This window comes from Acromyrmex echinatior, chromosome 12 (genome assembly GCF_024713525.1).
Source record: "Acromyrmex echinatior isolate Ae372 chromosome 12, ASM2471352v2, whole genome shotgun sequence".
NCBI lineage: Eukaryota > Metazoa > Arthropoda > Insecta > Hymenoptera > Formicidae > Acromyrmex > Acromyrmex echinatior.
In genome coordinates this window covers 9,380,778-9,400,378 of record NC_141863.1, presented here as the reverse complement: position 1 = coordinate 9,400,378, position 19,601 = coordinate 9,380,778, and the positions used below count along the sequence as shown (strand labels likewise).

Genomic DNA, 19,601 nt, shown 5'->3' with positions numbered 1-19,601 from the left:
ATTATACATACACATACTGATATATATACATATATATACCTTCACACTGTACCACTTTGAATTGAGGGCTTTGGGATTGATCAAACAGATCAAGTTTTGGAACACACATTCCATCCAGTAAGCGAGAATGGATTAAAATGGATTGAAATTTTGTTCTATCCGAATATATATTTTAAATAGCGAATACTTTTTTTGGATTTAATTGGATTTAATTGGATTCAATTAGATTCAATTGGATGCAATTGGATTGAAAAACTGCATTTCCTATTCAAAATTTTAAATTGAACAGTATTCACAATGCACAGAAAAAGCTAATATTATTTTTAAATTGAAAGGCATAGAGATATGCTTCATGCAATTCCTATAAATGAATAAAAGTGCATTCAGAATGGAAAAGCATTCATTTTAACATTCGTGAATGAATATTTCTGAAAAATCTGAATCCATTTCAATTCATTTCAATCCATTCTCGTTTGTTGAGGAGCGAAGCTATTGCAAAATACGAATCTGAAACTTTTAATGTGTAAGAAACGTCGTCGTCATCATTACCGCTACAGAGTGAGGGAAATGTCCTTTTGAAATTTTTGACGCAAGAGGTAAATGTGGCGCTAACACTGCATGGTCACATCACACATGGGACGTATCCGTTTATGCAGCGCATCCTCTGCTTTCTTATCTGCACATGACCTAAATTTACCGAATGGATCTCTGCATGAATAACTCGTATACCGTATTGGATCATATCTTTCAATAGAAAATCTGGAAAAACTGAATTGATTGAAAATTAAGGCCCAAGGGTCCTATTCTTGAACAAAAATAGCAATTTCGTACATAATCGATCAATCACAATCGAGAAACTGTCATTTTCGTAAGCAAAAATTTCATATATATATATATATATACATGTGTGTGTGCTCAAAAATAGATCATCAGTTTCACTTATAGTTAATCTTTAATTGAGGTTCAACTTATTCCTCATCTCTTTCTAATGCTAGAATTGAAAAGAGATGAAAAATAAGTTGAACCTCGGTTAAAAAAAGAGTTAAAAAATGAGTGAATTGTAAAATTGGGCCTAAATAAAAAATCCGAAAATATTAAATAATCTCAAAATATTATAAAATTTAATTATAAAAAGTTCATAATTCTTATGCGTCTATTGATATTTTTAATCTACATCCAAAAGATATGATTTTTAGATTAATCTGATCACAAATACAAATTAACAAACTTCACACCTTTTCCATTATATATCTTACGTTGTATTATTTTCTTTAGTAGTAAGATCGATTCCAACAAGTTATTCTTAACCTTTTTTATTTTTTAATATTTTAATAAAATTCATTTTTAATAATACAATCGGCTATTATAGTTGGCTGTATTATGAACAAGATGTCCAATCTGCAAAGGCAACTGCAGCGCAATTTGTCGTTCATTTATGCAGTATCGCAAGCCTCCTGAGCAGGATCACAGTATAAGTACGTATAGTATGGACACTGCTAGGAGCGTCGGCACCTTTGATGTAGTAGGTCCCAGGTCACATGACTCGCCGCCATGTTGTGGAAAGACGCTTATAAATTTGAGTTTTTATAAAGCTACAGAATGATTTTTCTAAAAAAAAGACATAATTCGATCGTGTCATGAAAATTGTTTATAACGAGTATATTTTTAAATCAGAATTATATAATAATATAATGTTAACGAATTCATTATATTGGGTCATCTAAAAAGTATCCGCGATTTTTTGTCACTAGATGTATTGATCATCAACACCATCTAGTGACAAAAAACCGCGGATACTTTTTAGATGACCCAATATAAAGATAATATTCACATTGATAATAATAATAATATTAAACAGTAATAAGTAAATTAAAAATAATAATTGATTAAATACTATATGAAAATTGTAATTGAATAATTATGTATGAAAAAATAATATATTGCATGAAAATTGTAATTAAATGTAAAATTGTAATTTAATAATATACGTAATTTAATAATACACACACACACAAATGCATATTTTATTACGAGAATACTTTATCGTATACAAACAGTCTACACAACATAGTCTTCGAAAAAATTTGATTTAATTTTTTAGTAAAATTTAATTTTATTAACCTTTTGCCCTACTTTTTTCTTACAAATTAAAAAAAAAATTAAGCTTTATACGAACGACGTACCACGGCTCTCACCCGTGATACTCATGTTTGGCCCGATTTTCTTACCACGAGTCTCACACGATAATGTAGGCGAATAAAGAGTTACGGTCAATGAGATGCTGCAAACGCTTTGAAGCGTTTTTTAATTGGTCAGTTTGTATCAATTCTTTCTTCTGATTGGTCCATCAAATGCTTCAAAGTATTTTTAGCGAGACTTGACTATTATATTTTATGAGAGAGATTCAGCTAACCTAACCTAATCTGCAATTTAAACTTACTGAAGACAGCCACGTTTCTGATTGAAAATCGACGCATGTGTATTAAAAATTGGAGACCACATAAAAAGTTCAATGTCCATACTGTATGTATTTCGTGATCAGTTTTAATGAAAGACATAAATTAAATTTTTAGAGACATAATTAAATTTTTTTCATTAAATGCAAATGTAATTTAATGAAAAAAATTCAATTGTGTCTTTCATTAAAACTATGATCATGAAGCAGAAATAGCGCGTTATTTGTAACTTCGTTACTTTTCTTGTTGTTTCTTTGTTATAATAACGACTTAGTAATGACGAATATTGTTATGATTGTGTAACGGTAACAGAATTGGAAAGTCAATCGTTACTTGTAATGAATTCAAAAAAATCATTCGTTACTGAAAAAGGTAATTTGTCACTTGTATCATGTTACTTTTTACTCGTTATTTATAACGAATACATTACGCGTTACTCGTCATTAATAACTTTTTTAAGTAAGTAATGAGAAAAAGTTATTTTTAAAAGTGACTTTTCTAAACTTGCAATTAGCACAACTTTAATATGTAGTTAATTATCGTTATAGTCATAAAAGAATTACAAAGTTATTATAGAAAGTAATGATAAGAGTAATGGCTTTACATTATTTGCCATCCCTGTTACGAAGTAAATGTATATACATACACCGACCTGATGATAACTCTACAAATTAGAACATTTAACTAATTGACATATTTTGGAATATTAAACACAAATTTAACACAGATATTGGTGTCATACACAGTATAATTAATAATTTCTTCGACTACTTCAGTTATGAATACAATCCATCCCTCCCCCCCTCCCTCCGAATATTGTTCGAATTACGCAGTTGTTGATATTCCTTCCAATGTGTCGTCCATTATGGATCATTACAGTTCATGTAAGCACATTTTCAATTCCTTTAAAACATTATATGAGCGACACAAAAATAAATTGTTATAATCCTATATTGGAATATAATCCTATATTTTATTGGTTATAATCCTATATTTTAATCATATTTTATATAATGACGCTAAATATTAACCTTTACTAATATGGGTAACTAGTGATCGAACGATTCATTCCTATTCGTGCAAGTTTCTCGCAAGCTCGGTTAACCCGGCGCTTGTTATTGCTGCGTAAAAAAAGTTTGTGATAGGAAGGACCTGTGCTTAGCAATGCGATCTCGGTCGTCAATCTACCTATAACTGGTGCAGTTTAAGTTGATGTAAGATACTTGTGAATATACGATGATTAGTGTTTTTGTGAAAAATAAAAATTGTGTCAAAATCATTATAAGTATTCTATTTTCACTCTAAATTAATATCTGAATGTTTGTTTTCATTTAAAAAATTTCTTTGTAAAAGAATTATTTATTTGTGAGCATCGTACTTACATATGTATAGATTGCAAAACGTAAAATCTTTCTTTTATACATATTTATTTAAATATGTTTTTTCATTTTATATTTCTTTTTATTAAAAAAGACATTATATTACAGCAAAATAAAAAAATGCATATTTTAACTCTATTTTTTTCTATATATTATCTCTTACTGAAAATTACTCATATTCATGTGTTCAAACTTTTTATGGAATTCGAAGTTCTAGTATTTTTTTTCATAACTTCATTTCTAAATTACAAAACTCTGCAGTCATTTTTTTATATCATTTATTATGAAAAGTTATAATTTTTTAAATCAAATGCCATTTTTTTCCCAACTTATGAGTCTTTCAGTAATTATAGATTATACTATTAGGTGTTGGAATTAATTCGTAGCGTTTTTTAATGAAAGAATGTTATTTATTTCACATGAGCATTAAAAAATACATTAATGAAAGTACTTCCCATCACTTGTAAAACGCTACGAATTAATTCCAACACCTAATACATTTTATTATTTTTCAAAATGAAGAGTCAATATTTATTCTAGAAAGTTGAAAGTATGTTAGTAAATTTTTAGAGATTTTTTGAATTATTTTGGAGAGATGAAAAACCGAAGAGATTCTAGTGACCCCTGTCCATAGTATGGATGAGGCACCAAATTATACATAATACAATAAGGATTAAATGCTATTTTCAACGTTTTTCAAAATGTAATTTAATTATAAACAAATTGTATAAAAGTTGTGTTTATAACATAATACTGTTTTATTGAACAACACATTTTTATAGTTGATTTATTTTATTTGTTATTATTTTTACTGTCAAACTAAAATTTAAAGATGATGACAAAAATCTATATTTTTGTAAATAAGTACTTCAAGTATTCGAAATAATTCATGCAAAATTTCATTGCGATTTACTAATTAGTTACAAAGATTTAGAATAAATAAATATTTTGTTTATTTACTGAACAACTAGTTCGCGTATCGCAATGTAACTTTAACCAATAAGAAATAAAATTACAACGTAACTTTATATAAATAATCTTGAATATTACAGGAAGGACTTATATTAAAAAACTGAGATATTAAAAATTGAGATGTTAAAAAACTGAGAGTTTTGTCATTTATTTTATAATACTTTTCTATTAGAGCACAGATTAAAAAAAACTATTATTTATATATATTTAAAAATATTGTAACATATATATGATCCAGATATTACTTTTAAATGTAATTTATAGAATAATTTATAATTTTTTAATAATTTTGTTATCATTTTATGTATCTGCGAAATATCATGAAGGAATTTTATAAAATTAACAAACATTAGAAACATGGGATACATTTTAACACTCTTATCTTTGAATGAAAACAACTAATAGGGATCGCTATAAGCACGATAATCCATATTGTTATTTGATGAAAACTATAATCTGCTAAAATTATAGATTGGCTGCGGTAAATGAAATACACATAAAAGCTCCATATGTCGAAAATATACAGATAAGAATGATACCGCTTAGATTGTCCTAAGAAATATTCAAACGAACCAAAACTACAGAACGTCCTAATTATCAACAATGCTAGTGCTGTCTGTATCGTCTTCATAGTAATAATTATACGCGTAGAACAGCGTAGATTGCTCAAAAGGACAGGAAGAATTTGAAAAAAATTTATCCCATCTCATTTACAGTGATGGATCCAGAGAGTTATTCTATGGAAGAGGGGCGATGTAACAAAATGTAAATATTTACTTATTATTTATATGATAAATTCTAGCTTTCTTTTTTGTTTTTTGAAAAGCGTTCAATAATAGCATCAATATTTACATGAATATCGAAATACAAGATGTTCCGAAATTTTTTGCCAAGCGCTCTTTTGTAGAATGTACTAAATTGAGTCGAAATGTCTTCTACCATTTTGCTATTTTTCGCAATAGTTAACAAGATATTAATTACTGAAAGTCGAAATTACGTTGAATATTGGTTTTTAATAATTTTTTACTCAAATACTATCAACTTTACAGATAAACTGTGAGAGATAAAAATTCATTTTCTTTTCATAAAAGTTCTGAGAATTTTTTCAGAATTTTTTTAGAATTTTTTAATAGCATATTTTCTCATATTTGTAAAAATAATTGACAATATAAGAAAATGGAGTACTAAAAAGTTGATAAAAAATTCTGAACAAATTCTTAGAGATTCTATGAGAAGAAAATAAATAATAATTTTTGTCTCTTGCTATTTTTCTGTAAAGTTGATGGTATTTAAGTAAAAAATTATTGAAAACCAATTTTCGGCAATTTTTAGTAATATCTTGTTAACTATTGCGAAAATTGCAAAATGGTAAAGGACTTTTCAATTTAGTTTAGTCCGCTCTACCTGCTCATGAAATATTTGGTGATTATTTTGGGACACCCTGTATATACAATATACATATGTATACAAGATGGGGATTTTAATCGCCTCATGCGAATATTTCAGAAACTAAGAAAGAAACAAGAAAAAGTTTTATATAAAAGTTGTAAGTTTTCTTGAGGGAAAGAAGGTGGAAATAACGGATTTTGGATAGGGAACACTACCAAGATCAGGACCTCCTATTTTTCATTGAATTTTCTTGTAACACATCTCGAGAACTTTTCAAAACATTATAATAAAAAAATTTTTCATGAAATACTTTTCTATCATTATAAGGCTGTTTGAACAAAAGATACCATGTATTTCCGATGTATTTTCGCGCGCTGAACACGAATCCGGCAATGAAATTGGTCTATCACGTCAGGTTTTTGCGAAAAATAAAGTTGAAGGTCTCAAAATTGATGTTGTTTGACATATTTGTGATTTTTTTGCTAGCGAAGTAAATTTTTTTTCTACTTTCGTTTACGGCATCTTGAAGTGCCAATTTTTATCTGTAAAATATATTTTTTTTAACGCCATACGTTTTTTTTTCACCGAGATAATCTCTGCGTAGTCACAAAGAAAAACATTTTGTGCCAAAAATGTTTTTGAAGAAAAAGTTTTAAGAACTGCGTGATGATTTTAGTAGCAAGGTTTTTAAGGTCACTAAATTCGAATCTGAAATCAAATTTTCGAAATTTAAAATGGAGGATCCAATATGGCAGAAAAATGTCCCCGCAAAAAAACTTTTATTATTAAAATTTGTCATTTGCGCTTTAATTTAATTTAAAAATTATTGTTTACAATATTAATTTTTGAATTTTAAACATTTGTAAAGAATTTCAAATTTAAATTAAGTGAAAAAATTGTTAACTAAACAGAGAAGGTCCTGCATTCTGTTTTTTATGTCTGTAGATCATTTAGTCATAAAAAGAGCAATTTTACAATCTTCCTGTGTTTCCCAGAGTGCACCACGTGAAGGTAGTCTACATTACACTCCTTTTTTTATTTTATATTTTTTTATTTTTATTTTTTCATTTTTATATTTTACAACAAAAAAGTCTTACATCATTTTGAGATATCCGCTATAGTTTTCGAATTAAAAAAGAAAATGTCTAAGCCAATGTACGGTGAAGTGCCGCGTGAATTCGTAGCACGACCCATCGTGCCTCACTCCATAGCAACGACGAGCAGGGGGGAGGGGAGGGGGAGAGGAGAAGGATAGCGAAGTCTTAAGACTTTTGTTCCCCTTGACTCATTCACTGTTGGTGTCTAAGTGTGAGGAATCGGAAAAACTTCATAAAAGAAAGCATATGAGACGCTGCTTTGACAATATACAACTAAAGCCTTAATGAAGTTAAATAACATTTACAATACTTTAGTAACTGTAATTTAAGAGAAAAGATAAAGAAATTCATATATATAAAATTATAAATCTGAAGAAATTTAAAAAGCAATAAAAATAATAGAAAATAGTAGATAATAAAAACAATAAAAAAATTAAAACAATGAAAAAAATAAAAATAAAAAAATATAAAATAAAAAAAGGAATGTAGACTGCTTCCACGTGGTGCACTCTGGGAAACATAGGAAGATTATAAAATTGCTCTTTTTATGGCTAAATGGTCTACAGACATAAAAAACAGGACTTTCTCTGCTCAGTTAATAATTTTTTTACTTAATTTGAAATTCTTTTAAAAATGTTTAAAATTCCAAAATTAATATTGTAAACAATATTTTTTTAAATTAAATTAAAGCGCAAATGACAAATTTTAGTGATAAAAATTTTTTTGCGAGGACAAATTTTTCCGCCATATTGGATTCTTCATTTTAAATTTCGAAAATTTAACTTTAGATTCGAATTTCGTGACCTTCAAAATCTTGCTCCTAAAATCATTACACAGTTCTTAAAACTTTTTCTTCAAAAACATTTTTGGTTCAAAACGTTTTTCTTTATGACTACGCAGAGATTATCTCGGTGAAAAAAAAATACGGTGTTAAAAAAAATATATTTTAAAAATAAAAGTTGGCACTTTAAGATGCCGTAAACGAAAGTAGAAAAAAAATTTACTTCGCTAGCAAAAAAATCACAAATATGTCAAAAAACATCAATTTTGACATCTTTAACTTCACTTTTCGCAAAAATCTGACCACCAGATAGACCAATTTCATTGCCGGATTTGTTTAGCGCGCGAAAATATATTGGAAATGGTATCTTTTATTCAAACAGCAAAAATCACATCAATGTTATCTGTTTATCCAAGTATCCGGATGTCCGAGATAGAAATAGATTCGAGATAAAATATCCAAAGTGGATCTTTCGGATTCGAATCTGTTTTAAACTGTTTAGATATTCAGGGTTAGCAGGATGTTGACAAACGATCAGGATAGTAGCAGACTTGATTAGAAAATATTAGCAGACTGAATACAACTGATGTCGCATTCTGCTCCTGTTCTGCCGACAAAACCTAGCTGTTAACATTCTAATATATTCTATGCAAAGAGACTAGCAATAAGAAATCAAACAGAACCTGGCAGTTAGAATCCGGTAGCAGATTGGAAATAAACCGAGCAGAATCTGCTGACATAACTTGACAGTAGATTGGCAGCAGAAACGGAGATCAGTCATTTTCATAGACGGCCTCGTCACTAGATGGACTTGCTTCTTGTAAGAAGAAAACATTCAGGAGTCTTATAAGAATTGGCGTATGTAAATCGAATAGGCAAATCTTCTAAAAATTCCCAAGCTCTTTCGGAGTGTGCTTTTTGAATCTCCGAATATTTTTTTGACTATTTTATAACTAATTTCTCATGTATATTTTGAGAAACAAATCTATCATCAGGTTATGTCAGCAGGCTCTGTTTGGCTTCTACTCGCAATTTGCTGTCAGGTTATGCAGAAGACTCTGTTCAGTTTTTGTTACCAATTTGTTGGTATAGCATGTCAGCAGGCTTTATTATAATTTTGACAGCAATTTGCTGACATTATCTGATAGTACAAACTCTGTATATAATTTGTTGCCTTTCTACAATCAAAAATTGATAGCAGTTCAAATTCTGTCTCCGTAGGTTTAGCTATTAGGATATATATATATATATATAAAATTACTAATAATATTATTAAATACTCTCGCTTTATGTACTTGCTCACTTGCATATTATATGCATAAGTTTATCAATCTTTTGTATGCGAATCTAATTTTAAAGCTGTATATTATATATAGATTTTTTCGAGACGAGACGCGCAAGTTGGCACAAATTCAATCTTTACGAGCTATTACTCGATACACTTGACTTGCCTGTTGAGACCGAAGACGGACTTCTCGCGGAAACTTTAGCGAAAGAATTTTCCATTCTGCTGATCAATTTTTGAAAGGTGTTTCTTTTGATCGTCCCACTATTCTCAGGCGAATCCTCGACCTCGTCGCTTCCCTCGTTACCGCCTCGTTTATTTGGTTCGGTGGAGCAGTTAAAATCGCTCGTGATTCGTGATTTTCTGTTGGCAAATCGAGTCCAAGTCTTTTTGTCCAAACTGACTGATTTAGCATCTTCGGTTTCTCTCTTGCCGATAATGTCTCTTTGTCGTGCCGTGAAGTCGGCCCACAACGCTATATCGTCGTACAATTGTTCACTCTCATCGGTATCGTCGCGAACACACAAGTCGCTTTTTGGTGACTGATAATGCTCCGTTTCTTCTCGGGTGTTTGTTTCCGATTCTGTGTCAAACATCGCGTTGAGTTCAGCTTCGTTTACTTTCGTACTACATGAATCCCGTGTTGACTGCAAAACAAGATTATTTGCTATCGAAAGAGAGTACATTTCAATTAAAGGAAGTCACATTTCTGTTAATGAAAACAAACGAATTCTTATCATCGTAAGGGACATTTTACCTGCTCAGGATTTTTATGCCCTTCTTGATGGGCACTAACATCATCGTAAAATTCTTGCGTTTCATTTTGATCTTTTACGGGCAATTTTACTTGATAAATTGGCCTGGGTGCAGGAAGATGATTATATTCCGACAATTCCTCGCCCTCGTCCGTTAAGAATCCTACCTGATAATCCTGTTTCAGATCGGACACGTCGTCGTAAGTAGGAATTTTTTCCGTATCCAAAGATAATGCTGAATTCGACGAAATTTTATCTTTGCAACGATATCTCTCTTTCTTGTCCGTTTCTTTGCTGGGAGATTCTCTTCTACTCAAAACTCTATTCAGAAAGGACTTTTTTTGTTGAAGCTTGCACGACGTTTCGATCTTGACACGATCTTTGGCGAATCTTTCGTGTGAAATCAAGCTCTGTATCGAAACAAAACGAAAACTCATATAATTTTATTAACGGCGCACTTATTTTTGCAATATTACACAAGTTTTGATTAGTCATTTAATAAAGTAATATGAATGGTAAAAATTCACTTACTACAGTAAGTCAAGTAAAATCGTGGTCGATCTTACTCAAAGCTAATAAAAGATATCGCCCTAAATCTATCATGAATCCATAGAAAATATCTTTGTCCTTGATGCATTATCAAGGAAAATTCAATTGTCATTGAACTTTCTTAAGAGAATCACATTAAGCGCCATGAGTACCAAATACGCATTACGCTATGAAGTTGTGTTCCTCTGCATTCACCCAAAAATGTCACAATTAGCAGCTGCTAAATATATGAAAAAGTCGAAATCATTCACACAGAAGTGGATGCAGTGATATAATGTGACAAAAAATGTCGATGATTTACCGGAACGTGGCTCGATACGCAAAAGACGATAAAAAAATAGTGAATCTGTTTTCGCGGAATCCTGGCTTAACACTGCGTCAAGGACAAGCAAAATTGAAGCAGAAAGGTTTAGATATATCGTAGGATACTATTCGAACCTATCTCAAGGTTAATAACATGAAATGGTGCAACACGCTGATCGACCACGCTCTTACTTGACTTACTGTATTGCTCTACTGAGAGCGAGAGAGGGAGAGAGAGAGAGAGAGAGAAAAGCATTGTTTTTGCAATCATTAATACTAGGCTTACTTCCACATCGTCGTAAAATTCTTCTTTTTTCTCGATGGCCGCCCCATCAGCGATAAATACATCGATGGATGAATCATTATCCAAGTTTCGTTTCGGCTCGATCTTCGTAGCGTTTATTCGCAAAAGTGTAACGATATCGTCGTACGTCTCTTCAGACGATATTGCATCACAGGACTTATCTTCCTTCACCTTCTCATTTCTCTCGTTTTTTTTGTTGCGCGCACCAATGTCATCATACGCGATAGCTTCCTCCTGCTTTTCATCACTAACACCAACCTGCTTTTCTTTTGGTAATACTATATTTTGATAACGCATTTCATTTCTCAGGTCTTCGATTCTGTGATAAATGTCATCATCATCGTCGTCGTCACCGTCGACGGTCGCTCTGTGAGAGGACACCGTAAGAATTTCGTTATCGGGAGGTAAAGAAGGAAGCCTTCGAGGTATTCGGGCAGGTAGCGAAGGCGTCCTTTCGTCCGTGTTCTCTTTTCGCTCAACTTTATTCCTGTTACTCGGCAATTCGGCTTTAGCCGTTGAGTTGTCGACACTAACTAATTTTTTGTCAGCATCTTGATGTCGCGTTGCCTCGTTACTACGGCTGTGATCTGTTGGCGAGGATTCGACGATAGTAGCCCGCTTTTTCTTTTCGTGAGCCTCCATTGCTTTGTTCCTTTCGCTCTCGTTGCAACATTCTACTTCGCAGATTTTTGCTATCCACTGGTCCATCTCTTGGGGCGTTCTCGCAATAAACTGTAACGTTTGGTTTCCAGGGCTATATATCTCGAAGGCTGATTCGCTCTTTTGTCGATCACGGGGAATCATATTTGGCGCCGGGCGGGCCTTGTAACCCCGAATCGAATAGATCGCGTACGGTCGATTGTGCCGTTCGCTTCGATAGATGAGCAGATGCGATCCAACCAATGCGATCCAGCAAGCACGACTTTCCGATAGAAACAACTTCTTTCCTTCTTTCCTGTAGAGCGGGCCGCATTTGTAACACTTGCTTTTAATTTGCATCGCCGAAACATTTTTGTAAATTCCCATCAGCATCTGACCCCCCTCGTCCCGATCGTCGCTTTGCTCGAGATATTTCACATTCGTGATCGATGACGCGCTTGCGGTCTGGAGAGAGCCATTATTTTCGAAGGTTTCATAATAATCCTGATGACTGTACGTGCGAGGGTGGATCTGGGTACGCTTTTGAGATTCTTCCATTCCGATGTATTCTTCTGAATCGGCTTCGCTCTTGGTCAACAATAGGCTTCTCAACCCGGACTTCATATCCAAGTAAGGTTCCGGGGATGATGCTTGAGTAGCGCCTAAAGTGTTTTTCGACCGTATCAACAGCTTCTCCCTCAAGCTCTCGAGCGTAAGTGGAAGCTGCGCGTCGCCAAGACATTCCAGAAACGTTATCATTTCTGTCAACAAAGTATATATCTATATATACATCTCGCGTATACATGAATTTACATTCATTTGCGCGAAAAAAATTTCGTAAAAAATTTCCCGCGTTTGTCGTTTAAATATACATACCTCGCAGTACTTGCAATATATCGTTAATGTTCATGTCGACTTCCATATTGTTATATTTGTGGCGGTGCTCGCTTTTAAGAAATAATCGCCTGAGAAGCCTGAAATATTCCATCAAAGGATTTACAACAATGATAAAGCTTGCTATATTAAGTGAGGTCTATAATGTACTGGAGCGCATTAAAAGAGTAAAAGTGTTTCACTTAGTCTCCAACAATTACACTCTGATGTAAAAATTTTAATATCGTTTTCTTTGTCAGGGACTCGCTGATTGGCTAATACTATCTTTTTTTTTTTTTTAGAAAAGAGTTAGAAAGACAAATATTTATTACCTTCCTTTTCTCCGTCAGGGCGCAGTTTTTCAGTACTAGTATTCTACTATTTTCAGTTTTAGTATTAATACAGGGAAGACACGTTTTAATATATTATAGAATACTCATTGCTTATATTAACGGCATTCTTATATTTTAGTTCCTACAGGATATACCACGCGAGATACAACCATTGCAGATAAGGCTTTATCAAGCATTTAAATTTTCAACCATATAAGTGAAATATTTCCTATCTCGTATCTACTGTAATAAAAATAGTTGCTAAACTATTTTACGTGTACAATATACAACGCAATTAACGCAATGTGTATTAATTCAAGAATACAATGTAAAATGTACAAGCCACATATAATATATTTTGTATTAGAAATGGAAAAAAATGAGTCATTAATATGACATGTCGAACAAATCGCCTTTCTATATCATGCTAAACAAATACACGACGTCGCGTCGTCCAAGTTACTTCGGTCCGAGTTATCGTTGTCTATCCAGGCGAAGAATTCCTTGAACGTTTTACTCGATGACGCGGCCGCGTTCGCCTCGTTGCCCGTTGAGTTTTATTAACTTTGAACGATCGACCGTTCATCCACCTCAAATCATCGTATTCTATATTCTGCAAACTTTCAAGCACCGCCCTTTCGATCCATTCGCTGTAACTTTTACTTAAACTTGAATTAATTTTGAGCTCTAATTAAATATCAAACTTAGGGGCGTAGCACAAATTATAAGTACGAACTACTGGAACTGAACTTTCCTACGGGCGGCAAGGTACGTAGACTATAATTATGGAGAGAAAGATGTACCGAAAAAAGGAAATTTACAAAAAAGAAAGAATAGGATGGATACTTGCCCGATTCAAGCCGCTTTCCCTGAGACTACTCGAGGGGGTCACGCAGGACGAAGAGATTCGTTTGAACTGCGTGTCAGCTGCGCGGTTGAAACGAAAGGAACGTTGAGTAAACAGAGATGCGCTGATTCTCGGATGATCCTCGGACTCGATATCATCCACGTATCGTCAAGCGACTGTCGTCTCGTTAGAATTCAATTAGCGCGACGTGACACGTGCGAGCGACGTAAGGCGACTCCCGCAGAGACGTTCGTAGTCTCGTCTGTCTCGTTCGCTTTACCATGTTGGCTCCACCGCGCTTCCCCTACGCCTCTTTCTCGATCTGACTCATTCATCGAGTCCATCTCTCCGCTGCCATTTCGTCGTTCTACCGTTCTCCGTTCTACTCTCTAAATCTCGCTCTCTCATCATTTAAAACGATCAGTTTTAATTGATCGTTTTTTCTTCGTCGACGAAAGAAATGACAAGATTCATTCTTTTACTCTGCATGACCCTCTCTATCTAGCGCGATCTCGTAGAGAGGACGTTGAAAATTTACTGAAAAATTCTTCAAATCTCTATATGGAAGATCGATTGCGATTGCTTTCGTGACATCAATATCAGATCAATCGAAAAACGTAGTCGGTATCAAGACTAATTCGTATAGATTTATTATATGTATATGTATATTGAATATTTATTTGTAACATATGAAATCGAGAGGATTTTCCTATGTAATGTAGGAGAAATATGCAGGCATGAAAAGTATTTACTCGGCATGAAAAGTCAATGGCAGAATATTATAATTATAATATTAAACGTCCAAACCTAAACTATTCTATTTCATATGAATCGTTTTTGAAACGAGAATATAGATTGCTACATGAATATCAAATACGCTGTAAAAAAAGATCAGGAAATTCAACTCGAATTGAAGTAAACCAATTCAATTTCAGAGTTAAATATGGCGAACTAATTGTTGAGTTGTGTCAAGAAACATTTTAACTTCCTTTAATATCTTCCTTATGTTAAATAAACATTGAATTTATTTCTGTAAAATATTTATGTAGTTGATTAAACTAAATTATTGATAGTAAACGTAATTGTATCGTCAATTAAAATAATTTTATGAACACGATGAAATAAATCTGCAAAATGGATTGATTTTAACATTTGACTGATTATTTTACAAAGTAACGAGAACTCAAAATTATTGATAGTACTAATTTTAAAGTAATCTCTACTTTGTCTTCGAGTGAAGTAGATTTAATAATTCATCTAATATGACAACTCATTGAATTTATTCGATCCCGTTACTCTTTGTAACATGATTTAATTTATCATTAAAACTTTCCACCATATATAAATAGATCGATTGATTAGTAGCCGCTTTAAAAAGAATGTTTATGTCGCCATGATGTGGTAAGAAGTGTATAAAAAGACCATTTGACCATCCTCGCTTTATGTATTATATATTATTATAAATAGACGAATTTTTCTTACGAGTACACGCGCCATCTGTTGATAACTCCACAAAACATTTCTTCGCTCTAAATCAAAGTGAAGTACCGTTAATAATTTATTGAATTCATATTACTTTTAAGTTCTATTATTTTTACGTTACATTCATGTTCATTTATTACCAATGATTTAATTAATTTTGTAAATAATAAATATGATTGTACCGCTGCATCACATCGAATTACGTAAATAATTAGTTCAATGTACTTTTCTCTATGATTGATTTGATCTCCATGTAGATGCAGATTTATTATTATTACGCAGTTAAATCATTTTTGTGGTAGTTGCTTGAATGAATATTTATTAATATACTTAACCATATTTCAGATCGGTCAATCATATACTTTGATTAAATTTTTAGAATATTTTACTACGTGAAGATATTCATTTAATTAGTGAAGTTATTTGTCTAATTAGGATTTTATTTTTCTTGACTTAATTATGCTTCACTTAATTCAAATCGCGCAATCCTTAGATTTAGTTCTTTCCTCTGAGTATTTCTTAGAGTGTACATGATAATGTTAATGTTACTTCTGGCTATAATTAGTCGAGCTTAAAAAAAGAAGAATTGCTTTTAAAAAGTTTCAAATTGCCGCTCCACAGTTTTAAAAGTCATTAAAAGATACTCACGTTTCGCCTCTACACGTGAAATATTATTAGCAAAATAAGTACATACATAGTCATATCAAACATGAGTAATTTAAATCTTACGAAAGTATAAGAAATCACAGAATAATTGATAACCCTTTATGTCGCCTTTCTTTCAGAGTAATTCCCAAGGGGATTTACCGCGAACTTTTTCTAATGGTTTGGCATAAACGTCGGTCGCGAGTTCCGACATTTCTGGCCACGCATCGGCCTTGGCTTGCTCCGCTTGCTCATCGACTTCTTTATAAGTTGATGTTCGTATGTCCTGAACACATAACAAATAATTAAATTAAAACATAGTTATCATTTTGCGTCAGTTTGCGTCATCGTAAATTAAAATTTAAAGCAAATTTTTAACTTTTGTTCATTTTAAAAAAGAATTTTAAAAAATATACATAATATACATGTACATATTTATATACATATGTACATTATACAATAAAGTTTAAGAATATTTTTGGTTTTCAAGTGTATACTTCGATTTCTTTTTCGGTCATAAGGCCTTTCTCTATGACGAGTTTGGTAAGTAACATGATTGGGTCTTGCTCGGTTTGCATAGTTTTAATCTCTTCTCTACTGCGATACGAAAGACCAGGATCGCTGATACTGTGTCCATAAAAGCGATAAGTCATCATCTCCAGCACAATCGGGCCGTTTCTGAGTGCATACTCTCTGCTAAAGCGTACAGCTTCTCGTACATCCATGAGTTTCATCCCATCAACCTATACGCGATGGGATTTCGGGTGTAGGTATACATTGTAGCATGGATATTGGATGATGTAATGGACATGACATTACCTCATCCAGTAAGAGCGTTTTTTTGGTTTTTTTTTTATAAATAATAGAACACAGCTATAGAGTAGCGTTAGACAGAGCATACGAATGCAATGTATGCATTTACTCTTATTCCTGGTATGAGATCTCCGCGCGTATAAAGCCGAGTGTTGGCGGAATGTCGATGCACGGCCGTACCCATACCATATTTATTATTTTCGCAGATGTAGACTGCCGGTAGATTCCAGAGCTTCGCCATGTTCCAAGCTTCATAAATTTGACCCTGCGAAGCTGCACCGTCGCCATACAACGTAAAGGCTACGCCACCTGTGCCATTGTACTTGTGGGCCAAAGCCATACCGGTGCCGATAGGTACCTAATCGTAATGAGATAGTAAAGTAATTAATAGACATTTGATGAGATTTAAACCATTTGAATAATAAAAGCCGAAAGTATAATAAAAGTGAGAGAGCCCTGAGATTTACCTGTCCGCCGACGATACCCTCGCCACCGTAGAACCGCGGGGCATACATATGCATCGAGCCGCCCTTACCTTTGGCCGCACCTGTCTTACGACCCATGAGTTCCGCAAAAACCGCGCGACTCGAGACATCGAACACAACAGCTAAAGCGTGGCATCTGTATGATGCAGCAACAGTATCTTGATCAGCTAGACTCATTCTCAGACCTACAGCTACAGCTTCCTACGACACATATTACAAATATTGTGTTTTTATTTTTCATCAATCATTGGTTCACAATGCACCATCTAGATTTTTCTCATCTACCTGACCAATGTATAAATGTAAGAAGCCATTAATGAGCCGCTCTCTGTACAGCTCTGCAGATTTGTTCTCCATCCGACGTATATAGTGCATTGTCTTCAGTGCATATATAGCATCTTTTTTATTTAATGTCGATTTCTCAGGCCCTTTATCAAGCCGATACAAATCGTATTTCTGAAAATATTTCAACTAGAAAGGCAGAGACAGGAGGGGAGAAAAAAGAAAAAAAAGTCTGATAAATATATTGCAGATACCGATTCTACAACAACTTCTTTGCTGGCGTTGCGACGTGATAATAAGTTGTACCGCATCTTAATGCCACAACGTCCAAGTGATAATCCTAACTTTGCCCGTATTGAATACATTCTTATCGGATAATATCCAACCCTCGATGTTTATAAGATAATTTTCTTAATTGCTTTCCCCTCTTAAAAGTTGCTTCGACGTCAGTCTTCTCAAATCGACATTTATCATTCAATTTTCTACAGCACATATGACATTTTACGACGTACACCATGCACATAGTTTTCTTCCTGCTTTACAATAGATGTACCTTGCTACATCTATTACTATTTGTAACATAAATACAATTATTTAGGAGTAATTTTATATATTTGAAAAAACTTGAGTTTTCCAAAATAACTGATTCAATTAAATCATCAATATTGATTTACAATTATTGTTTGCATTCTCACATTCTCAATTGAATTGATCAATCGTAAAATGACAATCGTATTATAAATACGTCAACGTTTGATGTATCCATGAACACAGATATGTGTCATCATGTGTCGATATATTCGGGACGCATGTTTTCTGTGTATAAAAAGCGTCGAAGCACAATCGCATCTACTTTTTATAAACAGTTTTAATCATTTATCATAAGAAACAAATTCAAAAGATAAGTTTGAAGCCAATCGCAAGAACTATATGCGTTTATTATACAGCAGTATTATAATTACGGGCAGTTTGATAAATCAATGACTTTTCAAAGAGAGACTATGTTGAAAAATAAGTCAAATGTTGATCTTTAAAAAAGTAAAAAAAGTCACGTATATATTATAGATAAAAGTCCGATTGAGATTTATACTCGATATTGAGATCGAGCATGCATTTGATTATGGATGAGTGAGATCAATGTTTACTATATTTAGTTCTCGAAAAAAATCTTGTAACACAAAAGCTATTGCTTACGCTCTAAATTTTTTCGAGTGAAATTTTCACTCTAATCCTGGAGTCACTGGCCAGTTCACTCTACGTGAAGGAAGTATTCACTTTAATAGAGTAAATTCTTTCACACTAAGACAAAAAGTGAAAAGTTTCACTCTTATTTTTTAAAGTGAAATTATTAATGCTCTAAATTTTACTACGACTTAAAGTGCAGAAATCTCGCCAAATCACGCCTAACGCTTTCTCAGTTCTTGTTCTTGTACAAGTGCCGTTTATAATTGCCAATTATTAACTGTGTTTAATTGTTATGAACAACGTCAAGTGTTTGACAAACTCGAGAATGAATCTATCAGAAGTAAACCTGTTTATACATTTGTACATACATAAAATAAAAATCAAAAGCATACGAACAGAGGTTAAGGTATTTTATACAGGTACTTTAGGATAGTGAAAGAAATTAATTTCTACTAAAAATGTTAGTAAAATGTAATAAATCGAAATTCATGTCTTCAATCTTTAATATGTTTGTATAGATAAAGTATTTAGAGATTTCAAGATTTAGTCAAAAAATGCCTGCGACTTCATAATTAGGTTACAAAACATCTTCTTTCCGAGAAAAGTCACTTTTTTTGAAAATTGAAGAATAAATCCAAATGAAGAGTGAACAATTTCACTCTTTTGAAAAAATGAAATTTCGCTTCACTTTGATTCGTGGTATTTTCATGAATATTTGAAGTGACTTTTCACTCCAAAAAAGTGAGAT

At 32.7% G+C, this 19,601-nt stretch overlaps 2 protein-coding genes across 4 annotated transcripts; both read right to left on the bottom strand.

Annotated features, from left to right (window-relative positions):
• Positions 1 to 187: 187 nt before the first annotated feature.
• Positions 188 to 14,231, bottom strand: LOC105144384 (uncharacterized). Of its 3 annotated transcripts, XM_011053264.2 has the most exons (6): positions 13,965 to 14,230; positions 12,786 to 12,883; positions 11,253 to 12,670; positions 10,117 to 10,524; positions 9,526 to 10,006; positions 188 to 1,608 (listed from the first exon to the last, which is right to left on the bottom strand). In XM_011053264.2, the coding sequence occupies exons 2-6, from the start codon at positions 12,829 to 12,831 to the stop codon at positions 1,535 to 1,537; spliced, it is 2,427 nt and encodes an 808-aa protein (XP_011051566.1). In that variant the 5' UTR covers positions 12,832 to 12,883; positions 13,965 to 14,230; the 3' UTR covers positions 188 to 1,534. The 3 variants fall into 3 exon arrangements, with proteins under 3 accessions (XP_011051566.1, XP_011051567.1, XP_087268262.1); XM_011053265.2 differs by lacking the exon at positions 188 to 1,608 and having other exon boundaries at positions 4,923 to 10,006; positions 13,965 to 14,228; XM_087412136.1 differs by lacking the exon at positions 188 to 1,608 and having other exon boundaries at positions 9,830 to 10,026; positions 13,965 to 14,231.
• Positions 14,107 to 18,033, bottom strand: LOC105144383 (pyruvate dehydrogenase E1 component subunit alpha, mitochondrial). The gene is given in 6 exon segments (XM_087412144.1): positions 14,107 to 16,374; positions 16,586 to 16,831; positions 17,011 to 17,259; positions 17,369 to 17,587; positions 17,672 to 17,910; positions 17,913 to 18,033. Coding segments are annotated over 6 exon segments (1,224 nt in total). The 3' UTR covers positions 14,107 to 16,224.
• Positions 18,034 to 19,601: the final 1,568 nt, after the last annotated feature.

Excerpts from the sequence above, each read along its gene's own strand:
- LOC105144384 (XM_011053264.2), bottom strand. The coding sequence starts at position 12,831 with ATGGAAGTCGACATGAACATTAACGATATATTGCAAGTACTGCGAG. Across the intron at positions 12,671-12,785 it reads TATATTGCAAGTACTGCGAG|AAATGATAACGTTTCTGGAA; the intron begins GTATGTATATTT and ends CTTTGTTGACAG. Across the intron at positions 10,007-10,116 it reads GGCATAAAAATCCTGAGCAG|TCAACACGGGATTCATGTAG; the intron begins GTAAAATGTCCC and ends CTTGTTTTGCAG.